Source organism: Syngnathus typhle, linkage group LG1 (genome assembly GCF_033458585.1).
Source record: "Syngnathus typhle isolate RoL2023-S1 ecotype Sweden linkage group LG1, RoL_Styp_1.0, whole genome shotgun sequence".
In the NCBI taxonomy this organism is placed as follows: Eukaryota; Metazoa; Chordata; class Actinopteri; order Syngnathiformes; family Syngnathidae; genus Syngnathus; species Syngnathus typhle.
In genome coordinates, this window is record NC_083738.1 from 25,350,188 (window position 1) to 25,372,142 (window position 21,955).

Below are 21,955 nucleotides of genomic sequence, written 5' to 3' on the forward strand. Positions count from 1 at the left end.
ATTCAACCGGCCCGATGGCAGGCGCACAGAATAGTGGAATACGGCCGCGTCACAAGGGGGACTAGAAGAGAAAATAAAAGATGATACATCATTAAAATATATAACAAAATAGGCTACTGTAGCAGTTGAATTATGTTTTATGTTCAAGATTGTTTATTCGCCACGTTTGAGCGTGCCAAACAAGGAATTTGACTTTGGTACATCAAAGCCCGAGTGGTAGCGCCCAACTTGAGACACCGGGAAGAGAACTGCGATGCAAAATGGGTGTTGCAGTTCCCAAAATGGTGGAACTGAAAATGCATTGAATTAAAAGCTAGATTAAAATTTCATTCATTTGTAGCCGATCAAATGATGGCCCCCACCGGCCCCACATGGGAGCGACCCTCGTCTCTCCCGATTTGCTATTGGGGGTGTCTCAGGATACCCCCCCCCCCCAAAAAAATTATTATTTATTCATCACTCTTATTTATTCCTTGTTTGTGCCTTCTTGTTTTTATTTTCTTGTGTTGTTTACTTGTATGTATATTGTGTACTATGTCTTGTCACCGTGGGATAGTGGGAACGTCATTTTGATTTCTTTGACTTTGACCTTTGACTTTGACACACGGGGTTGTCTTATATTTGGGCCAGTACAGTATGTACTTTTCCACCAGGCACAAGAAAAGTATCAATTTGGGAGCAAACGTTTCCTTAATATGTATCGCTTTGCCTGTGAGTTAGGTTTCGCTTTCTTGTCTCTGCTCTCCTCCCTTGTTTCCAGTAAGTGATGTGATGCTCAGGCCGTCTTAGTTACCTTGAAGGTCATTCAGTGGTGCACCGTTTCCTTGCTGTCCTGAATCTTCATCAATTGGAATTTTTACTCTGGGATTCCACCATTGTCTTTTTCAGTGACATACGCTCACTCATTCACGAGAGCACCTAAGCGACTGACTATGTGTGTGTGTGCGTGTGTGTGCGTGTGTGCGTGTGTGTTAGGTTTCGTTTTCTTATCTCCCAGTTAGGTTTCCTTTTCTTATCTCCCTTTTCTCGGAACCTAAATTTGTTCCAGACATATTTCTGACAGGATGCTGCTGGTAACAAATGTTTCTTTTTCCAGCACTCTCATCTTGTCCCGGTCTCATTCATGGTTATCAAAATGTGCCGCGCCGCCGCCGGGCCAGCACCGTCCTGAACCTTCCTCCATTAGAAATTTTACTCTCTGTGAGCCGACAATTGTTATTTTCAATGACATACACTCACTCATTCACGGGAACACCGAAATGACGGCCCGGCTCACTGTTACCTGGCACCTGCAAGATGGCATCAGTTGGCAACAAGCCAAAGCTACATTGCCATCAGGCAGAAAACAAGTATCAATTTGGGAACAGATGTTTCCTGAATGGATTTGAATTTTTTTTTTCTTCTTTTTGTGCCAGAATGGAATGAGGAGTGCCCAGCTCAGCTGCTGCTTAATTGCAAAGTCCTTTATTGGCCTTTAAAATGAACTCACAACAACAATAAGAAAAAGGCCACAAAAGGTCAGAAGGTCAAGGGCAAACAGGTGTCGCAAATCGGTGTGGGTGTTGATGACAACGAGGCTGGAGAACAAGATGTCACGTTTGAGTGACTGGACACTTTAAGAGGGAGACGGTGCCTGCCGCTAGCGGTCCCCATCTGTCAGGCGTGGTGACCTGCAATGAAACACACGCAGCCAGCATTGCGTCGCACAAAAAGGGCCTAGCAAGGAGGTTCTTAGCAGTGAGTACGTTTGCACCTATTGAATTTTCAAGAACTTCAGGGAGAGAGGTTCAATTGTTAAAACAAAACACACAATCAATTTGAACCCGTGCAGCCTTTTTTTTTCTCCAGTGCCCTCTTTCCTGCGGTGGTGCAAAAGTATTTTAGTTGTGGCTGCAGCAGTCTGAAGGACCTTCTCTTTGCAAGTAAAGACTCGAGCCAATAAAAGTTGGGAACTCTGCACACCCAGTAACTAACATCTCGTGGCAATAGTTGGGATTTGTTTTGTTTTTTTTCTATCATTTTTGTTTTATGACATATTTTATATACTCATAAGATGTATTTTATTAGTTTTAATTGGTTTTTTTAAGTGGGTGGTAAATCACAATATCGTCAACCATATTAGTTTTTGCTCTAATTTAAAATTAAATTCCAGTTTTAATTGTTTTTTTTAAGCGGGTGGTGAATCACGATATCTTCAACCATATTAGTTTTTGCTCCGATTTAAAATTAAATTCCTAATTTCTTTTTGACAACAAATCTGATCTCATCACTAATTTTGAGTCGAGTAGGGGGACCTCTAGTGGCCAAAACGGGGATTACAGCGACACACCTGAGCCGTGTCGGTCCGGTGAGAACCTTGACGTCAGGCACGGAGACGACCATTATTTTGATAACCGATCAATCTCGCGATGTGTAATTTGTGAGCATTGAAGTCAGGGATGGAGCCAACGTTTATTTTGAGATTTTATTATTTGCTTTTCATTGATTGATCGTATTGATAAAAAGATGTTTTTACGTTTACAGCCACTGTGTTTGAGATGCGCGGAAAAAAGAAGAAGAAAAAAAAAGAACTATTCAGTTACTGATTTGGTCCATGACGTTCATCAGAGCAGTGCAAGTTTTAATTGAGAAAAGAAAAAAAAAAAAGCCCAATACCAGCATGCAACAAGACGTCACTTATGGGATGCTGTTGAAGTGCCACTGCAGCTCAGCCAGCTGAGTGAGAACGTGCGCCCCCTGCTGGTATTTGTCAACGCTACGAGCGGCGGCCAGAAGGGCCAAGAGCTTCTGTGCGCTTTCCGCAAGCTTCTCAACCCACACCAAGTCTTGACTTCTGAAACGGTGTGAGTGGCTGAATTATACGTCGATAGAAAAAAATCCCACCTGTCGTTTGGCAAAAAAGACAAAAAAAAGTCTCTTCAATTTGATTGAGAAATGCCTGCAAGAAGGGGTCGATGAAAACCCCACCTGTCTTTTGGCCACAAAGAAAAAAAGTCCCTTCCATTTGATTGAAAAGTGCACGCAAGAGAGTTTCACCCATTTTCGTCGAAGGAAAAAAAAGTTGCCCCATCAAATTCACCCAATCGGGTTGACCACCTTCCGGAGCGTCCAAACAAAACGTTGGCCAACCTCCCCAATGCTGAAATCCAATCATATAATCCATTGTAAATCTCCGCCCTTTGTCACCGATTCTGTGCATAATTTTTACGGACAGAATTTCTAGGCGCGGCTGAGGCGTTGAGGGTGTCCGGTTTGGGGTGACCCATTTTTGTACATTCTTTTAAACTGGTGAATATTTGGACTTTGCTTGAGTTCCTCACTTAGATTGTTCCATCGTTTGACCCCGGTTATAGTTATACAGAAACTTTTTAAGGTTGTCCCTCCCGATTCCTAAATAAGTTTTGGATATTGTCTGGTAGTTGTTTTGCTTTTGCCCTATACATGATGATTGCTTTTTGATAAGATACTATGTGAGTGAATTTCAATAGTTTGGATTGTATGAAAAGTGGATTTGTGTTGACTTTATGAATAGTCCTTATTGCTCTTTTCTGCAGAATGATAAGTGGCTGTAGTGACGTTTTATAAGTATTCCCCCAAACCTCAGCACAGTAATGCAAATAGGGCAAGACAAGAGAACAATAAAGTGTACAAAGTGAATCCAGTCATTTTTTTGCTTTGTATATGACTGCGGTGCTTCTTGAAATTTTAGACTTTACATTTTTGATGTGTGGCTTCCAACTCAAGCCTGTCATCTATTATAACCCCAAGAAATTTGTTTTCCTGCACCCTTTCAATTTCAGTCCCTTCTATTTCTATTCATATCTTTATGTTCGCTTTGCCAAATACCATAAACTTGGTCTGACTTACATTTATTGATCATTTGTTCCAGTCGAACCACATTTTTATTTATTTTTCATTTGCTCATTCAACACTGATTCCACTTGTTGGATGTTGTCACCTGAACAAAAGATATTTGTGTCATCTGCAAAATTGACGAGTTTTAGTTCTTTACAGACTTTGCAGATGTCATTTATATACAAAATAAATGATTTAGCGCCTAAAACTGACCCTTGTGGAACACCACAAGCTATTTCCAACTATCCAGAACAGTGAATGCAAAAGATTGTACGACATTAACCCTCGGACGTTTTTATAGGGCTCAAAAGTAGGACATGTCCGGGAAAAAGAGGTCACCCTACTTAAACTTTATCGATAGAAGGATACTAGCACATTTAGAAACTACTCACCTCTCGTGAACGCACACTTGAAGAGCTCAGTTGGCACGCTTCAACTGCTTAGCAGGCCTTGGTTGCCATGGAGATAAATGTCACGTGGGGGACGCGCGTTGCCAGGGTAACATGACAAGCTGACTGAAAACAGAGCTCCTTGGTGACGCTCGCGAAATTCGAAGAGGAGACGCCGACTGTACGTTGTTGTCGCCAGGCCGAGTGGAGGTGAGTTACTAATTCAGGTTACCGCAGACAGGAAATAAGGCTACAATGTAAGTCCGCATTCAATTGTAAATAACGTGAAATGAATCCACTTTACGGACAGGTCCACAAGGTTGCACAAAAGTTGCTAGAAGCTACTTCTGCGATTTTTAACCTCCCATCTTACTAGGTTTAGCTAAACCTACTTTTCTGCCTTCGTTTCTTAACTTCTTCCTAAGTTTCCTTTCTTACCTTCGTCCTTTTTTTCCTTCCTTCCTTCTTTCCGCTCACCTTTTCTAAAATATTGGCCCCGCCTCCAGGTTGAGTGACAGCCGAGAATGGAAGCGCAAGGCAGGTCTCTACCAGGAGTGTCCTCGAGGGTCAGGAGGCAGAGAAGCAAGTAAGAAAATTGGTTATTTACGATAAATCTATCTACAATTAAAACGATGGGAACATTGCGAAAAAATGACACTACTGGAACATTCTGTGTGTCTTTCATAGAAAGTCTGTCCAACGCACTGATAAATCAGCACACTGTCTCTCCAAAGAAGATATCGCAAAGTGAGTTTGGTTGCCATGGTGACCAATTTGTTTCACTGTTAAGCATGAATTGGATTTGACGATTGTCCCTTCTCGCAGGTTCATCAATAGCCGGAAGCAGAACATCTGCGTGGGCCTGCTACAACGTGGCTTCCACAGGTAGCTCACGTGAATTATTGCTTGTATGTCCTGTTGGACAGTTTTGAGCGGCTGAAAAAAATGTTCATGTTGTTGCGGCTGAATTCCTTTTTGATTTGATAGCCATTCGAGCGCCTCGTTGTCCAAAATCTTCAGCCCGTGCTCTTGTTCCAGGTCCTTCTCTGAGCTCTTCCTTTTGCTGCGGTTGGATCGGGAGCGCCGGGAGGGGGCGGAGATCAACTCGGCTCTCAGTCTTCAAACGCCGCTAGAGGAGCAGCACGCCAAAATGGAGAGCATCGGTCTTTACCTGAGCCGTGCCGAGCAGGCGCAACGGGACGGTATACTGACTCACTTCTGAGATCTGACATTTCGGGGGCGGGGTCTAACGGACGGTTGCGGCAGGTCGCTGGCCGGCGGCGTACGAGCAACGTCTGCATTTGGGCGCCTATTTCACGGCCGAGTTGGAGGACCTGTGGCTCAGCTTGCACTTCTACCACACGTGCACCGACGCGCAGGAGGAAGGATGCAAGCGGCACGCCACCGAGGGGCGGGCCTGCTTGGCCGAGCTCTACCTGCAGCAAGGCACGTAAACTTCTTTCCTGAGATTCATTTTTATTCATCCCTCAAATTATTTGCCATCAAAATAACAATTCATACACGTGCAGGTCAGCTGGACAAGGCAAGGCACCAGGCTGAACTTTCCGTGCAAATGGCCGACGAAGGCGGTTGGGTGGACTCGTCCGGTCGCTACTTGCCGCGTCGAGCCCGCGAGAGCCTGTGGTCCATCTACAGTCGCCAGGCGGACGCTCGCATCAAAGTGGGCAAACCCGACAAGGCTCTGGAGCTCCTCCACAAAGGATACACCACCGCCACCGAGTGTGAGTGGACCGCCGCCGCCCGTCCTCGCCGCCATCCCGTTCGTAAAACACCAGACTCGCGTCGTTGCAGCTGCAAACAAAAACATCGAAGGGGAAGCCGCCTATCAGCTCGGACTCGCCTACTACAGAGTCGGAGACTACGACACCTCCAAACGGGTGCGTGTTAGCGCTTGGGAGTTGGTGTCTGAAATAAGGTAACTCCTTTTTTTTTCTCGCAGTACCTCAACACCTCCATGACCATCTGCAGCAGCACGGAGAATTTCGATGGCCTGGGAAAAGCTTACAAGGCCATGGCCAAGTTATATGAAAGGTACTCTCGGATACTGAAAATGAGACGCGCCCTTTTGTGTTGACAAAAATGCGGTTGTGTTTCAGTAAGGGAAACGTCAAGAACACCATCAAGCTTTTGGAGACATTGGTTGACATCTCCCGGAGCAAGAGCTTACATCACCACCTCGTGGACGCATGCCTATGTCTGGGCCATGTCTACACTAACATGGTAACGCACACACTCACACATATACACACATATACACAAAATCATGGTCCTCCCTGTAGAAACAGTATGACCAAGCTCGCGAGAGCTTACTCCAAGGTTACAACGTGGCCTGTGACATCGGAGACGTGGCTTTGGTGCAGAAAGCTCAGGTATGTTATCCGGTTGGTTTAACTTTTAATGAAGTACTTTTACTTAAGGTGTTACATTCCTTCTTTTTTTTTTACAAAAGTGTGTAATGCTACAAGTGTTTGCGTCCGTCAGGTGTCACTGGCCAGTGCTCACACTCGTTGCATCGTGGGGAAGTACAGCTCGGACGTGGAGTCGGCCACGTCGCCCGCTCTGTCGCGGCTGCTGGCTTGGAAAGTGTCAAGAGGACTTCACGAGACCAGCGGCAATGCTGACATCTGCGACTATTAGACATAGACTGAGTTACCTTGACGTTTCCCCGAGCCAAGGATTGCAGGATTGCCAAGGATGCCAGCAAATGTGTCGCTAGCACTACTTTCCTTTTAAGCATTTTAATAAATATTTGACTTTGCTAACATAAAGCCATATAAATCAAAGCTATTATTATTATTATTAGTAGTAGTAGTAGTATTCGTGTTTCAGGCCACACGTGTGTGTTTGAAACAGCCATTTAATAAAACTCTTGGCAGGAAATTATGTAATATTCGGGGGGGTAATATGAAACGAGAGAAAGTAAATTATTTAAAAATAAAAAATTAGGTATATCCAATTTGGATATACTTATGTCAACTGTTGACTTCCACGAAGAGAATCGTAAGAAACGCACTGGAGCGACACGCTCTCTTGAAGCAGGCCGATGCACGTTTTGACCACAAGGTGGCAGCATTGCGCTCCTCAATTTATTTACCAACTACTATTGCTATGAAGAAGAAAGAAGACGCTGCGTTTGAGGAACTCTTGACATCGCAACAAGGAACTCTTGTCAAGCGGACTTCGAGAGGACAAGACGACCCGAGAAAAGAAAGCCGTCACGGGTCTTTCAGCGTTTTACGGGCCCACCGGGTGATCCGGAAGAGGCCGGCGCTAAAACATGGGACTGCTGGCCACGATACGGAGGGAATGGTTCATCATTGGGATTGTACTGGTGATATTGTCGGCTAAAGTGCAGCCCAGCTTCGGTGTCAAAGGAGGTGAGAACAGGATTTGCATACGGCACGACATTTAACGGACTTCAAATAACCCGGACCTTGTGTGACATCTCAGCTTTGAGCTTGGTTATTTTGCCACTTATTTTTGACTAGTCTTTCTGATCAGTATTTTTTAATATTTGTGCTGAAGGCGAGTTAAAACGGGATCAAATCATCTGACAAATCACATCAGGGGAAAACCATTTTCGACGTTCTCTCCAAATTGAATGTAAACGTGCGATCCGGAAGTTTCGCAGTGTAGTTTGTGTGACACGTTGCATCCTGTACTTATGTCAACACACACGCACGCCTCTGCCACCGCTACACCTTTGGATCACAGCCAGTGAAAGTGTCGCTTGGGTGACGATAAGATGAATCGTCACGATCGTAATTTGCTCGAGGAAACACGTTGATAAGAGCTACCGTATGATGCGTTCAGGGACTAGGGTCCATTACATCTTGTAAGATAACCCTGCTACTGAATATGACATGCCTTGCCGATTGCAGAGTTTAACTATTAAACGGGATGAAGAAACGTGGCTGGGTGTTTCCATGGTTACCATAGTGACCACCTTTCCCTTTGTCTGCCTCAGGACCGCTGAAGCCAGAAATCACCATCTCGTATCTCGCGGTCTCGCTGATCTTCTTCAACAGCGGCCTCTCGCTGAAAACAGAGGTGACGCCCCCCTTGATGAGAATGCCCATAAGAGTCTCGGGATTTCACATGAATCTTTTTGCTTGTGTGCAGGAGTTGACCAGCGCTTTACTTCATGTGCGCCTTCACCTCTTCGTGCAGTCCTTCACGCTGGTCTTCTTCCCAATGACCATTTGGCTGCTGGTCAGAGTGCTGGCGCTGACTAACATCGACCAATGGCTGCTCCGAGGGTAAGACTTGATGTGAATGTAGTCTTTAATCTGAGCACTGTTGACTTTACCTGGAAGTACTCACAAAAGTCTCATTCATGCCCTCCACATTCGTTGCAGTTCCTGACGCACTTTCGCTCTTAAAAAAAAAAAAAAGTTTTACAGCTGCCAATGTTATTGCATTGAAGGCATCCAATCTCTGAAGGTAACATGGTGTCGTCGTTGCCTAGGTTACAGACAGTGAGCTGTATGCCGCCTCCGGTCTCGTCGGCCGTCATTCTCACCAAAGCCGTCGGCGGTAACGAGGTAAGACGCACCTCGGGAGGTGAGAAACAATGTGTCGTTGCCATGGTGACTGATTGGGTTTATCTCGCTAGGCGGCTGCCATCTTCAACTCTGCGTTTGGGAGCTTCCTGGTAAGGTTGGAGTGGCGCAGTGTTTGTCAAGAACGTGAAGCACCCTTTCAGCGTGTTTTTGTTTTGTGCAGGGTATCGTGGTGACACCGACCCTCCTCCTGCTCTTTGTAAGTCGCATCTGACAGGCCAGTCAAAAAGTATGAGTATTTACGAATACCACAAGTAATTTTTATACAGAAAGTTTCAATTCGCACAATGACACATAAATGAGAACTTTCTTTTTGATGCGCATTAGCCGGTATGTGAAATCTCAAAAAGGGCAGGGGTGCCATTTGCTGTCGACTAAAAATGACATCACAGTTGCCGGGTCTCAGGTCACAACCAATCGCGGCTCAGCTTTAGAAATCGAGTGAGCCATGATTGGTTGTGGCAAGTGTGATGTCATTTTCAAGTCGACAGCAAGTGGCAAAATGGCCGCCCCCTGAGATGGATAGGAACAGGTAGATTTTTTTCTGTTTAATTCATATTCCACAAACGAAACATAAATCAGAACATTGTGTTTTGACTAGTTAGAATATTACAAATAATTTTACGAGGTTGACTAGGCTAAAGAAAAAGGTAAAAATCATCAACTTTTGAAGTAAAATGTTTCTTCCAGCTGGGCTCCTCATCCTCCGTGGCCTTTGGCTCCATCTTCTCTCAGCTTTTCATGACTGTAGTGGTGCCCCTTGTCGTGGGTCAGGTACGCCAGGGAATCTTGATGGCTGCGACGAGCGCCACCTTAATGATGCCCCGCCCCATTCCTCGCAGGTGTGCCGCCGCTTCCTGAGGGAGTGTCTAGAGCGCAGGAAGCTTCCGTTCGGCACCGTCAGCAGCGCTGTCCTCCTCATGATCATCTACAGCACCTTCTGCGACACCTTCAGCAACGCCAACATGGAGCTGGACCCCACCAGCCTGCTGATGGTCGTCCTCATCAGTGAGTGCACGCACATCCTCAACTACCGCAAAGAAAATATTGTATCCGCTCACGGGGGATTTTTTTTTCCCGTGTATACTTGCGATCGCTCAGTTCTGGTTCATCTGAGAAAGTTGTGTGATCCCCTGTTTCCTTGCAGTTTTCTCCATCCAGCTGACTTTCATGCTGTTCACTTTTGGATTTTCCAGCAGGTGAGCGCCGTTCTCTTTCTGTCCGTTTTCAAAGTTGTCTAATCTCTACACGTAACACCGCACGGTCCTCAGAGCCGGCTCAGGATTTAGTCCCGCCGACACGGTGGCTATCATGTTCTGCTCCACGCACAAGTCGCTAACGCTAGGTACGAGCCCGCCTTTACGGTCACGGTAATGAGATGTTGCTGGTATTGATTGCCGTGTGTCCGACGGGTGCGCAGGTATCCCCATGCTGAAGATCGTGTTCGCGGGCGACGAGCGTCTGTCGCTGATCTCGGTCCCCCTGCTTATCTACCACCCGGCCCAGATCCTCCTCGGATCCGTGCTGGTGCCGACCATGCGCGGCTGGATGACCGGCCGCCAGAAGGTGAGCGGTGAGCATGCCTCTTCGTTCTTTGTCCTTCAGCCAGACTTTTTTTTTTTGTTATTACACGCTCAAGCTAAGTTCCCAAAAAGGTTCCTGTGAGGGTTTGAGTTACTTGAGAAAGACTTTTTGACTTTTGTGTGGGTCCAGCAGACCAGCCTGCAGCCCGTCTGACCAAGTGAGCGACTCACCGAACAATCGCGTGCCTTCCCGTGGCCAATCAGCAGCGACCTCGGACACGAGGACCAAATGCTGGCTTGCCGCCCTCCGCAAAGGACAAAACACAAAAACGTTTATTCTGCTTTATTTAACGTAAGCAAAGGTACACATTTTATATTTGATAAAGGACACATGGGGTGGCTGGGACCTTTTTTTTTTTTTAATTGTCTTTTCTACATTTTCTACTCAACATTCCAGCTTCCAGTAACAGGGAATGTGAACTTTTGTTACAATGGTTTTGATATCGTTACAAGAGTCTTGAGGGTAGATTATGTATTTAATTTAATTTAAAACTTTGAATGTTCAATAGTGATGGTGATCCAACATGAACATCGTGTTTTCATGTGTTTGATGCTACAAAGCATTTTCCCACCACCTAATACCAAAGAGTTTCTACTTTGAGTGTCACGGCACATTTACTGCAGTCTACAGAAAAAATCTGAAATGTTCCTCTATTTTCAGAAAAGGAAATAAATCCAAATCATTCTCACACTGGATTCCGTGTGTCTCAGTCTCCAGGCGAGGCTAGTATGTCGTACTCGGCAAGGAGCACCAGGCTGTTCTCTCGGATTCGGCGGACTCGCACCAAATCGCCGCACTCCTGAACGTGGATCATCCCTCGCTCGCCCCTCCCGTAATCTCTCTCCCGGTCGTGTAGCGTCACCTCGGTGTGTTTTCCGCAGGCCTGTCTGTAGACGTAGCGCACGCCGACCACCAGCGCCATCCCCAGACCGGCCGAGCAGCCCAGCAGCATTCCCAGCTCCCAAGAGCTATGCCTGGTCACAATTTCCGGATACTTGCCCTCCATGCCTGGAGTTTTCAAGGGATTCAAGGGAAGCTTAGTGTCCAGTTTTGGAGGTTTGGGTTTCAGTTCCTCCCTGATGTTGGAATGGAGTTTGTGGTTAGAGGTTGATGGAGGATATTTTTCTTTGGGGTTAGATGATGCAATGTGGGTCTGTCTTTGTGATGGGAAAGGTACGGGAGATATTGAGGGGCGGTTGTTGAGGGAGCGACGTGGAGCTGGAGAAGGTCCTGGATGTGGGGAAGTTGCTTGGGAGGAAGGTGAGGCAGCCAAAATAAAAGACAAGGATCCCACTGAGGTGAGAGGAAGGTGAGAACTTGAAGGGATCAAGGAGGTGGAGGGCATGGTTGTAGACCTGGTGGTGGTAGGAGAGGATGGGGAATTTGTGCTTCCCGGGACGGAAGTCCTGAATGGACCATGAAGATCGAATGTGGCTGATGATGGAGAGTTGATGGAGCTACTCGAGGGAAATGTTGATGTTTTGGGGGACATGGTTTGGTAAGGGGAGGACAGAATGCCTGAGATCCATTTAGGAGGTGTAGAGATAGGAGAAGGTTTTGGAAGATGGGAATAAACAGGAATGGTTTGTTCTTGGCTGGAAGAAAGTGTGAAAGGATTCTTGGTTGGGTGTTTAGCGACGATGTAGCTTGGTGAAGATTGCCTGATAACACCTTGAGGAGAACCAGAAGAATCAAATGTGCTCATGGTTTTTCCTGTTGTGGTTGAAGTATGTTCAGACTTTGTTGTGAAAACCAAAGTGTTCAATCTTCTAGTGGAAACTGACGGTTGACTGTTGTGAGTCACAGTTTGAGGATGTCCTTCGGACCATGGTTGTGGTCTCGTTCTTGCTCCCTCAACTGCTTTGTCAGACAGGAGAAGATTTTTTAAGGTGTTGCTAAGGTCCTGCGGAGATTGAGACATGGATGTCTGGAACAGAGTTTGACGAGAGCTATTGGGAGGATGCGATGGTCCATCTCTGGAGTCTTCGGGCTGCAGAAGAAAACTTTGAGTTGTAGACTTCAGAGAAGTCGGTAAAAAGGTTGTGGAGTTGGAAACTGTCTGGCTGGAAGGACTCTCCATGTCGGTGTTGGACTGTGATTGAAGTGAAGACTTAGACTGGCTTCTTACGTCATGTGTCGTGAGGCTCTTCTGAGATGTTTGTAAGCGACTTTGGATCTTGTAACCAAACAAAGTCGTTGGGACATTGAGCGGTCTTGTCGGTTTATACGATGTTGGCTCTGAGGGGTTCGTGTTAAGGAGACGCTTATTTTCTAGAGACGTTAGTGGACTTGGTGTTGACGCCCTTGTTTCTGCGCCCTCCCAATATCTACCAGAGACACCTTCATCTGGTGGGAAAGGGGTGATGAAAGGATAAGGATCTCCGCCTGACTCTTCAGCCAGAGATCCTGAGTCCAGGTAGTTGCTGCTTGAATGATCTCTTGACGTTTGAAGGACTGAGTAGTTCTTAGTTCTTCGGCCCTTTTGGTACCTTGCGAGCGTCACTGGACTTGAAGTGTTCTTCCAGACCTTTTTGGGGGTAAAGCTTTGCTTTCCTAAGGGAGCAGAACCGATGGATTGACTGGGTTGGTTCAGTGGAGCTTCAGGCCAAAAGATGAAACCAAAAGAACTGTTAGTCATGAAAACACAATTGAAGGTTCAAGCTCTATGTGTTTGTACCTGGTATCTGAGTAAAAGTCTCATCATGAAGACCAAAAACTGCTCGTCCTGTCTCGGCTCCTGTTGTGTTTCTTGTAGTCCAAAGACTCCGAGTCCCATCACGCACCACTGCAGACTTAATCCCGGCCCAGTAAACAAAGTAGGACTGAACCACTGTGATACTAGAAGGACAAAGAACCCCCCCAGTGAACGTTTGACAGAAATGTGCACGTTTGGATTCTGGACTCACTAGAAGCGAATGTCTCCGACGGGTGCATCAGGAGCCCTCCACACGAACGACAGGTTTCGTTTCAGCTGTTTGTCCGAGTGGGTGAGCGTATCGCCCTCCGACAGACAGCGCAACGTGTGGGTCCCGGGCGGGGCCAGGGTCCAGGATCCGCCCACCAGAACCGGACCTTCCGGAGGGGACCCTGTCCCACCTGCGACTCTAGCCGTGGCTTCTGAATCTTCAACACGGCGGGCCTGCAGCAGGAAACCCATGAAGTCCCGAGAGCTTCGAACTGTCACTGGGAACCGAGGATTGTGTTTAAGCCTTTGGACCGTTGTTGCATCTAAGAGAATTTGTCAACATTACCTGTTACCAACTGTCCAGGCAGATACGAGTCCACCGACGTACGAATTGTGACATAGCTCTGCTGCAGGTCCTGAGGTTGGACCCGAATGTGGCCCGGCCTCATCGCCTGGCAGGAAGCGGGACCCGCGCCGCGAGAGAACGCAGCAGCAGGCAGGACAAAGCATGACAAGATCACGGTTGTCCCCAAATGAAGCAGGGAGGACTGCATCTTCGCACGACATGAAAAGGAAGGTTGCTGTAGTCTACGAGTATTTCTTTTTTTTTTTTTAAACCGAAATCAAATCTTTGGACTATTCTTGGGACAACATAGCTTTTGCAAATACAAGATCAATCTAAAAAGAGATGACATTTGTACCTACCTTGCTAGGATGTCTTCTCAGTGCTGAGCAAATGTGTGAGAGCAAGTGTCTGAAGATGAGCTGGAGGGATTTTGGGCAGGGGACTTTGAAGTGTAGTGGTAGGGAGGTGGGTGGGCATAGAGCCACAATTACTAGATCTGCTGCTGGTGCTTCTGAGCACTCCCTCTAGTGACGATTTGAACAAGCAGGGTTGGCCAACACTCAAGAAAGGTCGAGTAAAGCACTGGATAGATTTTTGTCTTAAGTGTTGTCTAGAGGATCTATAGTTCTACAGGATTAAGACCCCCGCCCCCCACCCCTCATCCAACACACCAACAGGATGTACACCAGCTGCAGCCGCCTCCCTACAGGATCTCCGGAGCATTTGAACAGAGGCAACCCCCTCCTCCTCCTCCCTCCAAGATAACAAGTCCAATCCAGTGCCACATGCGGGGTTGTAGTGCACTGGTTCCCAACCTGATTCTTTAAGATATCATAAAAGTGTGCCGCGGGAAATTATGTAAGCCAGTCTGGTTCAGTTCTTACACTTCGGGGACTGGCTTAAATCAGCCTCCATCGTTTGGAGCTGAGAAACACACTACAGACACCAGACGGCATGAAAGATGTCACGTGGAATATCAGGTCGTCGGGTGGAGATGTCATAGGTGCGTCACCTATGACCCTAGATTCAAATTCAACATATATTTGATCGATGCAGTAAAATAAATTTAGGTGACTCTTCGTCGGTGCTGGTGGTTCTCTCACGTGGATGACGCTGGTGGTTGAATGTGTGTCACGTTACTGCTGTTTGTCTCCCTCTAGAGGCTCAGGAAGGGCATTACAGCAGTTGACGTGCCTGCCCCACTACATGCCATTGTCATGAAGTTGCAAAAGCAAGAATAGAGTCCACCAAATTTTGTGTGACTGCATTGGTTTCACAAGTTAAGTACTATGATGCAGACTTAGTACAAGGCCAAACGAAATTGTCTTCCAGGTGTCAAAATGTGTCCCACTCTTGACACATTTCAGTCGTCGTGCTCCCGGGGTGATAAAATTATCACTTTATTTGTGGTTTCAGTAGCAAATTAAAAAATGAACCCCCCCCCCCCCCCCCCCCCATCTCGCCGGGCGCCATTTTGAACAAAAAGGCCCGTTTCCAATGAAAGCAAATAACCATTCTACCTGAGGTTGCCTGGGAATATCTCTCATATGAGGTTGGTTTGCACGTTTACTTATTTCGCTCAAGTTGGAAAAAAAAATACAAAAGCTTCTTGATAACGTAACGAATATAAAGTTCAGATGTTTTCATAGGTTAAAAAATAATCTTGTGCGCTCTTAAAAGTGTTGACTGGTCAGTTCAAATGGACAAATGTTCACCTTGCGTGTGCCCGTGTTAGCTTGGCGCGTGGACGGACTCACTGCGTCCCTTTCGCGCGCGCGCGCGCAAGCTCACGCGTGTGAACGAGAGAGAGAGAGAGAAAGAGAGAGAGGGAGAAAGGAGGCGGAAACCTCCATCTGCCCTGCTCAGTGACCGACCCGTCATCCTCCTCTCGGCCTGGAAAAAGACATCTCCGCGCGGCTTTCGCCTCACTCCTCCCCTCGCCCCCCTCCCTCCCTCCACTGGCACTGTCGGAAAGTGACGGAGCAAGCCCGGGGGTCGACGCAAGAGGGGGGCAAAAAAAAAAAAAAAGAGCGAATTTACCGCCAGTGAAATGTGCGGTCTATATATAGGCTCTGCCCCGGACTGCACCATCTCAACCACGGCCGCCACCTGCCCTCCCGGCACCGGTAAGTCTCCGAGGGTGAGCGGGGAAGGGGAGCCGGCGACAAGGCGTCGTCTGGTCGTCCCGGGGCGGGTTGTCGACGCCAAATGACCCGAGTGGATGACTTCAGAGGTCTCGTGAGGTCGAGTTCCGCTCAGCCATGTTGCAGGGGCGTGATGGAGAGAGAGGGAGGAGGGAGGGGGCGACTGGACTCTTGACACCTGCCCTGCTTCCCGGTACCAGCTGAAACGGAACAATTTCGCCGCTTCGTTGGTACTGAATTGGCGCACCGTCCTCCCACGCCGGGAATTGACTTTGTGACTCGGTGTGTCAGCCATGTTGCGACGGGAGAGGGGACGAGCGAGTGCTCCAGAACTCTGGCTTCGTCCGGAAGGTTCGGCCAGCGACCGTCCGACCGGTACCGAGCAGGGAGGAACGGGGTCACGGTCATTTGCAGACTCCCGTGAGGCATGAATGAGTCGAGAGGCTGGAGCGAACCGGGTCTTGTGGTGTCAAGTGGACCGATTTGCTGTTGGATTATTATTTACATATTTATAGTTTGCAACAATTTGACTGAATTACGGTTCCACTCTGAGATTCTCCTCATCATTTTTACGTTTTTTAGCCACTTTGGATGGCCATGTGTGGACTATTTTTTGATATTTAAAAATTGATTTAACAGTAAAAATAATGTTTTTGACCTGATTCCATTCGATTGTCTAGGTTGCAATTTTATGTGAATGTAAATGATTTGGTAAATACGATTAGCATCCTTAACAATTATTGTGAACATGGAGTATGCCGCCTCAGGTTTTTGTGCAACACATCTGAAAATAGAAATTTGCAGAATAACTTACAAAAGTAATCAACGTGGCAGTTGTGTACAAATTAATTAAATACTGAAAAATGAGGAGCTATTGCGACGCGTCGATTAATCGATAGATTTTAACCCCCATAATCACAATTGGTTTCTGCCAGTAAGGTCATGGCTGAAGATGCTGCAGCCTGTTACCATGGCGATGTGATTATGACATTATCGGGCCTTATCCATTCAATCATTGCCTAATTAGAGATTCACTTTGATCGTGTTTTATTTCTTGTCATGCTCGTCATCCACCTTCCGTCTTGTCTCTCGTTTTGCCTTCATCCTTCGCTCACAGGTCAGAATCTGTCAGAGGAGTAGATTCGCATCATGCTCTCCTCTCTTCCGAGTGGCCAAGAACCTTCACGTCTTATTTTAGCATCCCTCCTCTCGTATCGCTCGCCTCTCTTCTGAGTGTGACTCTCTTACTCGTCGCTGGAAAATGAAGCGTGGGCCGAGCGTGTTACAGCCCGCTCCTCCTTCGGACACGGCCGGTCGACACACGCGGGCGGCTCACGCGGAGTCGCGCGAGGCGGGTTCGAGCCCCTTCCTGGCAGCCACCTCTCTCTTCAGCCCTGATGTCAGCACCAAGATGGCGTCTGACCTTCTCATTAGGATGTCAGGTGGTTAAAACACACACGTACACACATATGAGGCGTCGGTCTTATGTCTGTGTGTCTTCAGAGGCCACTCAGAAGGCTCAGGTCCTCCCTGGGGGTCGAGCCGAGGGACGAGGGGGACAGCAGGAGGAGCCGGGCCTGGCTCTGTCCCCCGATGGTCCCGGGGCCAGTCCCGACCCACCCTCGCTCACGCACACACCTGAGGGGGACGCCGCCACTGACACGCTGGCTTCAGACTTGCTCAGGAAACTGGCAGGTTTGTGCTCATCCATCTGTTTGTATGAAGAAATGGATTAAATAATTTATTGACGGATAGAGAAGATGAGCAAATCGTGTTTTCTAATGCCAGAGAGTCAACTCCTGACCCGGCCCGACGTGAAAGTGAAGGAGGAAGAGGACTCCATGGAAATCGAAACGCCGAGGATGTCAAGCGTCATCCGTGAAGGAGACCTCCGAGGCGATGGAGCTCACCGTCTTCTGGCCGTCAAAACCGAACACGGCGGGGTGGCGGAGACGGAAGGTCCACATCTGGACGGCGATGTTCCGAACGTTCCGCTTGCTGTCAAACAGGAGGGGGAGGAGATCTCCGCTGACACCCTGGCGGAGCGGATTCTCCTCAGAGGGAAAACGGAAGAGGAGACCCGACCCGGGTTGTTTTCAGGGGTCGCGGTGGAGGAACAGCAGTTCTTTGGAGAACAGTTGTGTTCCGGAGCCAAAATGGCGGAGCAGTGTCTGCGGGCGGCGCTATGGCAGGACATGTCCGTCAACCTGGCGTCCACGTTACTGCAACAGCTCTCAGGTATCACACAGCAGCGTTTACTTTTGTCACGTCAAGTATCATGTTCACCTCGCGCTTTTGCCGCCCTCCAGAGCGGGTCGCTAAGTCCGGCAGTGTGCTTACGCTGAGGTCCAGCCCCCCTGCCAGGAGCAAGTGCGTGTCCCGCTACTCTCTTTTTCTTCTTTAACTTCTCCTAAGCAGTGTGTCCATGTCTTTGTGTCAAATGTAGTCCTGTCCTGAAGGTGGAGCCAGCCTGGTCCTCTCCTTTGGAGTCTGCATATGGTATGAAACACACACAGTCAGAACCTCCCTGGCACCATTAGCAAAATTTCCTTTTGGCGCCCTCTGTTGTTATTATTATTAATTGCAGCATGCCGACGTGTTTTCATGCTCCTTTTGGGAGCCTCCCATGTGTGTCGCATATATCAGTAATTGAGTAATTAATTGAATTAAATGTATAAATTGTTTCGGTATCGTGAGTAAATCCACTGTCACTTCTACGACTTAGCCACCAGAGGGCAGTATAAGAAAATCACGAATACACAAATAAAGGAAGCTCTCAAACAGAACAGTTTTTTCTCCATTGATCCATTTATCTGAAAAACTCCAAACTGTTTGCCTGTTATTTGCTCCTAGAGCCCCCTGGTGGCCATCTAGTGGAAAAACTTTCATTGTTTTGCTTGTCATTCTTCATATTGACATTTGTTGATTTATGTCTCTGACAGGCACCCCAAGCAGCCCGCCAGGAAGTGCGAGCTTCTTCTACAGGTGAGTTGACCTCGTCTACCGAGAAGCTAGGTTTGCCGTCGCCGCGGACACAAAGGACCTTCCTCCCCTGTGGTCAGGTGTCACGTGTGTGGCTTCGAGACCGACGGGCGCCTCCTTTTCCGATCTCACATGACGGAGCATCGGCGGCAGGAGCGCGGCTCCTTTTCACTGCACTGCTGCGTGTGCGACCACTCCACCAATCAGGAGGCGGCCATGAGGGCGCACGCCGACAAGCACGTGCTGGGCAGAGCAAGCAGGTGAAAATCTTAACCCCAAAGTTTTGTTCTCCATTGTGAATTGAATTATGAGAAACAAAGTGTGCCTTTTAGCATTTGGGTTATTTCAAAAGGTTCTGAAGGTATTTAAACCAAGTGAAGCTAAATTTGCTGCCATGGGGGCAAAAAGTTGCTAGCGCCAAATGTGCGACTGCATCAATGACTGCGCGCGGCGCTAACCACCGCTCTTCACCTCCACCCCCGCCAGATGCCCCCTCACCCTTCCCGCCGGCAGCGCGCCCACAGTTGCCACGGCAACCCCGCCGGAGACGAGCACCTCGGAGCATCGCTGCCGCATCTGCCAGAGGTCGTTTCCCGGGCAACCGGAGCTGCTGGTTCACTTCCAGGGTCATCGCCAAGGCAACCAGTACCGTTGCGAGCGCTGCGGCCACCTGACGCGCACCGCCAACAAGCTGGTGGAGCACGTACGCGTGCACACGGGTGAGCGGCCCTTCACCTGCCACCTTTGCCCGTACAGCGCCAAGCGGCGGGACAGCCTGCGCCTGCACTGCAAGGTCAAGCACGGAGCGCACGCCAACGTGGCCGCCCCCAGCGCCCCCGGCAACGTGCACACGCACCGCTCCTACGTGCACGCGGACAATCCCAGCAAACACGTTCGGCGGCTGCACACCAACGTGCCCTCCTCATCTTCATCCTCTCCTCATCTTGCTCTTCAGGCCTCGCTATGTGAGCTAGCAGGGTGGAGGGATTTGTCTCCTCTCGTGCCCATCACGACTCTCCTCTCGCTGAAGCCTCAATTTACTGCGCCTCCGTCCGCTCCCTCCTCCTCCTCTTCTTCTTCCTCCTCCTCCTCCTCCTCTTCCAACAAACATTCTTTCCTTGGCTACCTTGGCCTGACATCTTTATGAATGTCTTCTTTTCTCCTCCGTCCTCATCTTTCGCTCACGGTGGATGTAACGCTCCCGCCTCCCCATTTGAGAATGTCCAAAACCGACACGCTGAACGGCAGAAGCAGCGGGGCAGTCCCCGCCGCCTGTTTTTCGCTAATCATTGAAGTGCTAGCTCGTAAAGCACTTGACTCCTTTTCTTATCTTGAATTATTATTACTACTCAGTATGTATTGTCCTTCAGAAACTGCCAGCTTCGTCAAGTCTTTGGGTGAATTTACAACGTGATGGATGATGACAGCCAGATCATCGGACCAAAACTGTAAATATTACCTTGAGGTCATTAGCACCCTCAACATTTTGATTTAGCTAGCAGCTAACGGCAATTCATGTTAGGGATGCTCCAATATTCCTTGGGAATGAGGAAATAATATTGCCCACAATGCAATAGAGTTGCACTAGAATACATTCATCTTTGTCTTTGATCTTTTACATAGGGCCCCCTAGTGTTCGAACTGAGACACTAAATAACTTCGTTTATTTGAAGTGTGACAAGAAAAACTTGCAGTTGGATGTTAAAATGACAAATTGTTTATCTCAAAGGAGTTACCATTTTTTTCCATGTATAATGCGCTCCCATGTATAATACGCACCCTAAAAATGGCATGTTGATGCTGGAAAAAAGCCTGTACCCATGTATAATACGCACCCAAATTTTGACACCTACTTAAGTCCGTAAACGTAAAATTATTTCAGAAAAAAGATCATCTTTGGGAACAAACGAATGTTATTCTGCCGGTCAGTATCACTGCGCATGCGCTCGCAAACTCGATAGCGAAGAAATGTTTCGGATTTGTCAGATTTGCGTCTGATACGAGAGCATTGTGTTCCGATGGAGCGTGTTTGAAGTGAACAGCAGAGAAGAAAGCGCATCTGTAATGGCGGCCTCCGTATCATATCCGGATTAAAAAAAAAAAATTGTACCCATGTATAATGCGCACCCCAGATATTAGGACAATAAATTAGTTAAATTTTGCGCATTATACATGGAAAAAAACGGTAGATTTAAATTAGACCTATGAAAAAAATTGTTAAAATACACATTTTAATCACAATTGCAAACCACATTGGCATTAAGTATCGGTACTTTCTATCGACAAATACTTGTACTTGCACGGAATCTGGGAAAAAAGTGCTATTGGAGCATCCCTAATTAACGTGATTATTGCCCAAATTATCTGCATGAAAATGTATGAGTCTTTTTTTTTTTTTTGCCAAACCAGTTCTAAATCAATGCTGCAGTATATTTTGTTTCCTTTTTGTGTGTTACTTATCTTGGTTTGCTTGCATTGTAGTTGTGTTGATGGAGGTTCTGAAGGACAAAGATGCTCTTTCTGATCTTTCTGTTGTATATAGCGATCCATGTGCACTTTGTGGGCTTGCTGATGCAAAAAAAAAAAAAAAGACTAATCATAAGATTTGCGCCATTTTTTATAGACCTATATCGCATACCAAGATTGTTTTCCGGGACAGTTTGACCAGCGACTGTCGATTGATTGTCTTGTTACAAATAAGCTCACAGATTCAGCAGAGTCAGAGATGAAGTAGATCGCTGTGATCTATTCTGCTGAATCTTGTTTGCTTCTGCTTGATCAATAAAGTTTCATTTCACGAATGACTCCTTCGTTGGTACCTTTTCTGTCATGGCATGATCAAGACCATCATCACAAAGTATGACTCGAGGCCGGAAATTAATAAATAAGTCAGAGCCATGAAGGTCACAGTCCTCACTGCGCGCACACACAAACAAGTGGGAGGATGAGTGTCAATCGCCATGGGCCCTGCCCCACTGTTCCCCCCCCTCCCCTTCTGGTTGCCACGGTAACCTGGCCTGTTGTAGCCGAGGGAGCTTTACAAACAGGTCATTATTAGATTTCACTAAATGAAAGGAGGAGGATGGGAGGAAGCAAAGGAAGAGGAGCTCGAGAAAGCAGTGCCTTTGGTACCTGGGCCTTCACTGGGGGATTTATGTGACTTAATC

The 21,955-nt window shown here is 47.5% G+C and overlaps 5 protein-coding genes across 11 annotated transcripts in view; 4 read left to right on the forward strand and 1 right to left on the reverse strand.

Moving 5' to 3' along the window:
* Positions 1-7,048, forward strand: part of ttc29 (tetratricopeptide repeat domain 29) — a 29,691-nt gene extending 22,643 nt beyond the window's left edge. The window contains exons 2-12 of one of the 4 annotated variants that reach the window (XM_061303350.1): positions 4,751-4,830; positions 4,932-4,991; positions 5,070-5,129; positions 5,283-5,446; positions 5,511-5,690; positions 5,774-5,986; positions 6,057-6,142; positions 6,205-6,296; positions 6,362-6,485; positions 6,545-6,634; positions 6,747-7,048. In XM_061303350.1, the coding sequence (XP_061159334.1) occupies positions 4,769-4,830; positions 4,932-4,991; positions 5,070-5,129; positions 5,283-5,446; positions 5,511-5,690; positions 5,774-5,986; positions 6,057-6,142; positions 6,205-6,296; positions 6,362-6,485; positions 6,545-6,634; positions 6,747-6,902 (1,287 nt within the window). In that variant the 5' untranslated portion in view covers positions 4,751-4,768 and the 3' untranslated portion in view covers positions 6,903-7,048. Of the gene's footprint in view, positions 1-4,243; positions 4,502-4,750; positions 4,831-4,931; positions 4,992-5,069; positions 5,130-5,282; positions 5,447-5,510; positions 5,691-5,773; positions 5,987-6,056; positions 6,143-6,204; positions 6,297-6,361; positions 6,635-6,746 lie in introns of those variants that run through there. The other 3 variants (XM_061303177.1, XM_061303262.1, XM_061303098.1) reach the window with 3 other exon arrangements.
* Positions 7,049-7,369: 321 nt separating this feature from the next.
* slc10a7 (solute carrier family 10 member 7) lies at positions 7,370-11,099 on the forward strand. Of its 4 annotated transcripts, none has more exons than XM_061304848.1 (12): positions 7,370-7,642; positions 8,233-8,315; positions 8,388-8,524; positions 8,734-8,809; positions 8,881-8,919; positions 8,991-9,026; positions 9,518-9,601; positions 9,670-9,835; positions 9,975-10,026; positions 10,099-10,172; positions 10,248-10,400; positions 10,541-11,099. In XM_061304848.1, the coding sequence occupies exons 1-12, from the start codon at positions 7,543-7,545 to the stop codon at positions 10,570-10,572; spliced, it is 1,032 nt and encodes a 343-aa protein (XP_061160832.1). In that variant the 5' UTR covers positions 7,370-7,542; the 3' UTR covers positions 10,573-11,099. The 4 variants fall into 4 exon arrangements, with proteins under 4 accessions (XP_061160832.1, XP_061119876.1, XP_061119962.1 ...); XM_061263892.1 differs by having other exon boundaries at positions 10,544-11,099; XM_061263978.1 differs by having other exon boundaries at positions 10,248-10,393.
* Positions 11,100-11,117: 18 nt separating this feature from the next.
* On the reverse strand, positions 11,118-13,765 carry LOC133156415 (mucin-2-like). Its single transcript, XM_061282139.1, has 5 exons — positions 13,663-13,765; positions 13,318-13,594; positions 13,195-13,249; positions 13,089-13,095; positions 11,118-13,009 (listed from the first exon to the last, which is right to left on the reverse strand). The coding sequence occupies exons 1-5, from the start codon at positions 13,763-13,765 to the stop codon at positions 11,118-11,120; spliced, it is 2,334 nt and encodes a 777-aa protein (XP_061138123.1).
* LOC133142761 (uncharacterized) lies at positions 12,939-18,222 on the forward strand. Its single transcript, XM_061264306.1, has 4 exons — positions 12,939-17,248; positions 17,310-17,501; positions 17,595-18,044; positions 18,116-18,222. The coding sequence occupies exons 1-4, from the start codon at positions 17,068-17,070 to the stop codon at positions 18,208-18,210; spliced, it is 918 nt and encodes a 305-aa protein (XP_061120290.1). The 5' UTR covers positions 12,939-17,067; the 3' UTR covers positions 18,211-18,222.
* Positions 18,223-18,257: 35 nt separating this feature from the next.
* LOC133143016 (zinc finger protein 236-like) lies at positions 18,258-21,589 on the forward strand. The gene is made up of 4 exons (XM_061264770.1): positions 18,258-18,305; positions 18,749-18,791; positions 18,869-19,048; positions 19,275-21,589. Exons 3-4 carry the CDS (start codon positions 18,921-18,923, stop codon positions 19,933-19,935), a joined length of 789 nt encoding a protein of 262 aa, XP_061120754.1. The 5' UTR covers positions 18,258-18,305; positions 18,749-18,791; positions 18,869-18,920; the 3' UTR covers positions 19,936-21,589.
* Positions 21,590-21,955: the final 366 nt, after the last annotated feature.

Bases quoted from the DNA above. Each gene is read 5' to 3' on its own strand.
- slc10a7 (XM_061304848.1), top strand. From the start codon at position 7,543: ATGGGACTGCTGGCCACGATACGGAGGGAATGGTTCATCATTGGGATT. The intron at 9,836-9,974 runs GTGAGTGCACGC...GTTTCCTTGCAG, and splicing joins GCTGATGGTCGTCCTCATCA to TTTTCTCCATCCAGCTGACT. The intron at 10,401-10,540 runs GTGAGCATGCCT...GTGTGGGTCCAG, and splicing joins CGGCCGCCAGAAGGTGAGCG to CAGACCAGCCTGCAGCCCGT.
- LOC133156415 (XM_061282139.1), bottom strand. From the start codon at position 13,765: ATGAGGCCGGGCCACATTCGGGTCCAACCTCAGGACCTGCAGCAGAGC. The intron at 13,595-13,662 runs GTAATGTTGACA...CTCGGTTCCCAG, and splicing joins GCCTGGACAGTTGGTAACAG to TGACAGTTCGAAGCTCTCGG. The intron at 13,250-13,317 runs GTGAGTCCAGAA...TTGTCCTTCTAG, and splicing joins GTCGGAGACATTCGCTTCTA to TATCACAGTGGTTCAGTCCT.
- LOC133142761 (XM_061264306.1), top strand. From the start codon at position 17,068: ATGAAGCGTGGGCCGAGCGTGTTACAGCCCGCTCCTCCTTCGGACACG. The intron at 17,249-17,309 runs GTGGTTAAAACA...GTGTGTCTTCAG, and splicing joins CCTTCTCATTAGGATGTCAG to AGGCCACTCAGAAGGCTCAG. The intron at 18,045-18,115 runs GTATCACACAGC...GCCGCCCTCCAG, and splicing joins GTTACTGCAACAGCTCTCAG to AGCGGGTCGCTAAGTCCGGC.
- LOC133143016 (XM_061264770.1), top strand. From the start codon at position 18,921: ATGACGGAGCATCGGCGGCAGGAGCGCGGCTCCTTTTCACTGCACTGC. The intron at 19,049-19,274 runs GTGAAAATCTTA...CACCCCCGCCAG, and splicing joins GTGCTGGGCAGAGCAAGCAG to ATGCCCCCTCACCCTTCCCG.